This window comes from Protobothrops mucrosquamatus, unplaced genomic scaffold (genome assembly GCF_001527695.2).
Source record: "Protobothrops mucrosquamatus isolate PMUCROS unplaced genomic scaffold, P.Mucros_1.0 scaffold15219, whole genome shotgun sequence".
Classification (NCBI taxonomy): Eukaryota; Metazoa; Chordata; class Lepidosauria; order Squamata; family Viperidae; genus Protobothrops; species Protobothrops mucrosquamatus.
Window position 1 is genome coordinate 1 of NW_015400987.1, and position 5,641 is coordinate 5,641.

The window sequence follows — 5,641 nt, forward strand, 5'->3', positions numbered from 1 at the left end:
AATATTTGGCTAGCATCAGAAAATTCTGCAAACACAGATAAAAAAGAATAAAATACAATTTGTCTCTTCCATATTTGATCTTAGTCCTAATCAAATATTTATTGTCTCTATTTTTCCAAAATACCATTTATCCTTATCATATATTCCAGATTTATCACATAAAATGGAATCTACAAACAATACTTTACAACTTAATGATACTTATCCTAATGCCCCCAAAATACTTTCTAGTCATCAGCAGGCAACTTACTTTTGTGGGATCTTGTCATTTTATCAGACTTGAGAGAGGAATCCTTGACACGGTTATGGTATTCTACAAGGAATGTTCTTTCATGTTCAAAAAAATCATCTACATCCTGCATGCCAAGATACATCAGAAGTAAGCAGAATAATTTGAAGAGAAGCGATTTATTTTTATTGAACAAGTTAAAATGTAACTGCCTCAAGATAAAAAAGATCAATTGTAGAAACAGCAGCTACATATCCATAATTACAGTGATGCTTGGTAAATTCCCAATTTTAACACTCAAAAAAAAACCCCAGAGTAGCATTTTAATACACTGATATTTAAAATATTTCTATGTCACTAAAGCTCAAATAAAATAACACCAGACACAACAATTCTGATGAAATGGGATTGTAGAGTTCAAAATTGTTCTCTAGCATAACCATTGACAGCTGCAAATTTTCAGCCCATCTGAAGAACACCAAGTTGGGAAAAGCAGAAAAAAATATTTTAACCCAGCAAGCTATGTAAGATATAAGTATAGAAAGGGAAATGATTTGTAATTATATAAATATGAAAATATTTATTCTTTTGTGTTTCCCCCACAGTTTTACATCTAAAAACTTGGAGAGCAAGAATCCATTTTGTCTTACAGGAGTCATGCACCAATTACATGGTATAAGTAGAATACTTTTGAATGACAATGTTTGGAAATGTTCCTACTTGCATAGAAGGTTAGAGGAAATGGTGGAGAACAACTTTTAATGCAGGGGTCCCCACCTATGGGCTGTGGCCTGGTACTAGGCTGTGGGCTCTTGGCCAGCAGGCCGCGGAAATGGCTGACCAGGGTGCGCACGTGTGGATGTGCATTCCTCCCACTCACGCCCGCAGCCATTTGCGTATGCGTGTGGGTGCAAACGGGGACACTAGTGTGGGTGTGTGCCCGCACCCCGTTTGTGCATGCGCAAATGGGCCACTAGCCCTGGGGGTGTGTATGCGTGGCCCATTTGTGCATGTGTGAATATGCGCTAGCCGCGGGGTGCGTGGCGGTTCATGCATGCGCACAGTGCCAGCGCATGCGTGAACTCGGCTGCTAGTATTGTGCCAGTGGGCGTGGCCCCATTTGCGTGCATGCACATGCAGTAATTTGGAAGCTCTCCCCTCCGGACCACGAGCCCGGAAAGATTGGAGAACTCTATTTTAATGTATTAGTAATTTGTGAATGAACATACCACTTGGGAGAGATTGCCCATAATATATTTTTAAATTTCTAAGTATTTCCAATGACCTGTCAAAATTGTAGATCCTTAGACTGAGAATGCCATTTAGCCCATGTAATTTAAGCTGCAGATATAAAATGAGAAAATTCTGAAATTATTATTACTTTGGCAAGCATTTCAAGATTAGATGGATAGATCTCATATGGAAAAATATATGTCTCATTTCTGCAATAGCCCAAAGGAGTAAACAGAATCATTCTGAAATTTCTATATCCAGAACAGAAAGCAAGTTTCGATTCCTTCAGGAAAGCCAAAAAGATCCAGCACTGCCAGAGGGTTCCTCACTCAAGCAAGGTCCCCCAGAAATTTCTAACACTAGATATATTGCAAACCAATGGTGTGTTGGAAAGAGCTACTCTTTGTATACAACAGTTGTCTGTAAATTACTTGAGATATATTCCTCTTGCAAATTATTTAAATTTATATCATTCAATACTCAGAAATGGCTTTAAAATTGCTTAAAGATTACCTTTACTCCTGAAACAATGACACCATCAGCAGATTTAACCATGTTTTTAAAAAAGTCTTCAAGTTTCTCTTTCTTATTTTTTCCCCGAACACTCAACTGAAATAGAGTAATGCATAATGTAAGTTTACTTTTTTCAATTCAGGGATATTTTTGTTATTACTTCAAAGCAGTTCTCACTAAAGATAAACTAGAATGTTGTATCATTTTCATTTCTACCTTTGTATGGTAAAATTTCATTCACTACCCAGTTACTGTGGATTTTGAGGTGTTTACTTTCTTATTTATTAGATGCATTTCTAATGTATTAAATTTCTTCCAGGAACTCAAGGTAATTTAATTGGCTAGCTCTCTTCATTGTACCCCATCACAACTTGTGAGTAGGCTGGACTGGTAAAAGAGTGACTGGCTTAAAGTAAGTCAGTGAGTTACTTACGACTGATGTGGACTTGATGTCCCAACTGATTTTTTTTTTCAATATTTGTATATCTATCCTAATTTTGTACTGTGTTGCATCTTTTTCAGGTTTTTGGGTGCCAATAGTTTGTTCTAATACTTGAAATTTGCTAGGAGTAAAAACTGGGTAAAATTTATTATTATTAATACATCCAAGTAAATAGGACATTTAATTTAGTAGATGACTAGGCCAGAAAACTAACATGGTTTTTACGTTCATATTAAATACTTTAGAGATAGTTGTATATTTGAATTTCAATTTGACTTTTTAGAAAGCATGTATTCTAGATAGCTGAAATATTTCAATGAAAAATATGTATTATATAAAACATTGTATTTTTTAAAATATATGACTGCTTTTTAAAAAGTCATCATTACTGATGGACTATGGTCTAGTGCAGCCTTCTCCAAAATAAGTACCCAATCACCTATTTGTGGATTTCTAGGTTTCTGTAGCAATCATGGAAGGTTAATCAAACATTTTACTTCATGACTAAAAACATGCTTCTGGAAATCTAATAGAGTACGAAGGCAACTGCATTCTATTATGACTGCATACCAACAACTGATAAATAGAAACAGCTACCTCTTCTATAATTACATTGACTAGCAATCATTAATCTATGTAATCCTATTTTTAGAAACTAATAACCATCACCAAATTCAATAATATCAATACTCAAATTTTGAATATACATTAGTAAAACAGTACTTTAGCCTGAATTTATTGCTAATCAATGTTAGCTGATGATCCCCAGTTCTAGAATTTGGGGAAAAAATATGTTATTAACATTCTCTTGATTGCGCATATGTTAAACTGCTAGCAAGTCTTGCTTTAGAATACAAATGCATATAAAACTGCTTCAGTTCTATCATTTGGCTATTGGGTTTCTGTAAATGTTCATTAATACATCCTTTGAAATGACTTCAACAGAAATGTTCATTTCAAATGTGATTTCTCAGTAGATATTAGAGAGAAGTATAGTACTACCCATCTAGTCATATCTCGTTATTCATGGTATTCTATAAAGTTGCCAAAACACTGACTCAGTGAATACTGATCTTCAGCTGGGGACATGCAGATTTTCTCCCACTCTGTGCATGTTCACAAATAAAATATTGGTTTTGGGGTTTTATGGTTTATTTTCGTTTTATTTTATGGAATCCCGAATAATGGAAGATCAACGGCATTTCGATTTCTTTATACTACCCAAAGAGACATTTTCTGTTTTGTCATTTCCACACAATTATCATGACTCAAAATCTTTTTATCTGGAAAATACAAAGTTAGAAATTCCCCTCCCTAATGATATCCCATATTTATGCCAACTTTCACTTGCTGTTTTATTACCAGTTCTCCCTATCTGAGAAACCATTTTGGCTCTCACATTAACTTTGCATTATTATGAAAACACAAATGAATGCTACACACTTCCAATTTCACTGTTAGCAACTTCTCTACTTCCTCGGGGAGCTGTCCTCCTTGCTATCCTTTACTGGAAAAGCTGTCAATGATTTCTCTCTCTTCATCTTTTGCATTTTAACCTCTCTGATTCCTAAGAGAATGGTTCTTATTATTCTTATCAAAGTTTGATCTCTGTAAGGAACATACCCAATAATTTTTAGAACTGGCATATCCTTTTTTTTCTTCAAAAAAATTATTGAATGGGACAAGAGGTCTTACTGCAGAGATCATGCTGTTCTTTCTTCATGAAGACTTGTTTTTAGATGCTAATTTTAGCCAACATGTTCACATATTTTAAAAGGAAGAATTTATATACCTTATGTTGAATTTTATTTAACAAAAAGCACCTAATTCTAAAATGAATGCAGTACTCTACAATTTTTCAATATTATGAATATATTGTTTTCTGAATAAGCGTAGATGGTTTTTATGACGTATTTCAGTACTCACATCCTGATTATATTCCAAGAAGACATGGAAATTTAAATCCTTCCTCAAAATGGGATGAGCAGCTACACGGCATAAGAAGACTTCATGCATAGCTACTGTCTTTTTGAAGATTGCCAAGTATTCCCTAAATATGAAAAGTAATATTATTTTGTAAAAGTGCTTCTGCATGAAAAACAATAGATTTCAACAAAATGGTGGTTAGTTGCATTTAATTAATTAAAATTAATCAAACTAAAGAGGAATTTCGAACAGGCTAATAGAAAGACCACCAGTTCTTTGTAGGGCAGGGGTGTCAAACTACTGGCCCACGGGCTGGTTGCATCATGCGGAAGCCACACCCACCCCAGTGCCGACAATGCTAAAAAAGTCACAATATGTCACGACACATCATGTGGAAAGTTTGACACCCATGTTGTAGGAGAACTAAAGGACAGTTTCCTTCTCTTAAATTCTCACTATTCCCTAACAGCTGAGAGTAAACATTCAGAATATCCAACTATTGTTCCTTTGCTGACAAAAGGCATTACTCAGCAGAATGAAGTAATTTCTGTCATTTTTCTTTTTCCAGGACCCCCACAACTCTCTCCTATAAGAGATATTAGGTCAGATTAATGACCAAATATCATTTTCCTCCTTATTCTGACAATGCTGGAAGCTGGTTTAATAGCCCCTAAATTACCTTCATAAATGAAGTACTTAACAGTGAAAGAAGTCAAAAGCAGAATCAATGAAAGAAATGGCACAATACAACTAGCATTAAACTAGCTCAATGGTTGCCTATCAGAGAGCAGGACTTCTAGAATTCTCAGAAAAGGTTATATACTGTCAGGCATTCTGTAAGAAGAAGTCCACATACCTGGAAAACAAGCAAGCTGGGAAAGGCAGAGTTAAACTGAAATACAAAGATGCCTTTAAAAGATGCATCAAGCAAGCAAAACAAGTGCTACTAAATTAGCTTAACTACCTTAAAATGACTGTCATAATCATGTATTTTCAGGTATGTAGAAATTAAAAATGCATATACATTTCATTTTTCCTGTCATATATAAAATAGGAAACTGATCTTTTAGAAGGAAGTAATTTTCTCAGTCCATTATAGGTAGTTTTCGAATTTCAATCAGTCAAATCTTCCATTATTTTAATACAGGCAACATATTCAGCAGTCATAGGTAAATACGTCAATGTGCCTGAAACCTCTAGAAAGATTTGGAGTTGTAAATATAAAAAACTATGCACATACGCTTCTAATTCTTGCTTCATCTTAGTAAATTCTTCCTTAGTCATGGATCCTTCTCCTT

General features: G+C 34.7%; 1 protein-coding gene across 1 annotated transcript; it reads right to left on the reverse strand.

Annotated features, from left to right (window-relative positions):
* Positions 1-250: 250 nt before the first annotated feature.
* Positions 251-5,635, reverse strand: LOC107301639 (sorting nexin-6-like; the record flags this gene model as incomplete). Its single annotated transcript, XM_015830835.1, has 4 exons — positions 5,584-5,635; positions 4,344-4,467; positions 1,976-2,071; positions 251-356 (listed from the first exon to the last, which is right to left on the reverse strand). Coding segments are annotated over exons 1-4 (370 nt in total), but the record flags the coding sequence as incomplete, so codon positions are not given.
* Positions 5,636-5,641: the final 6 nt, after the last annotated feature.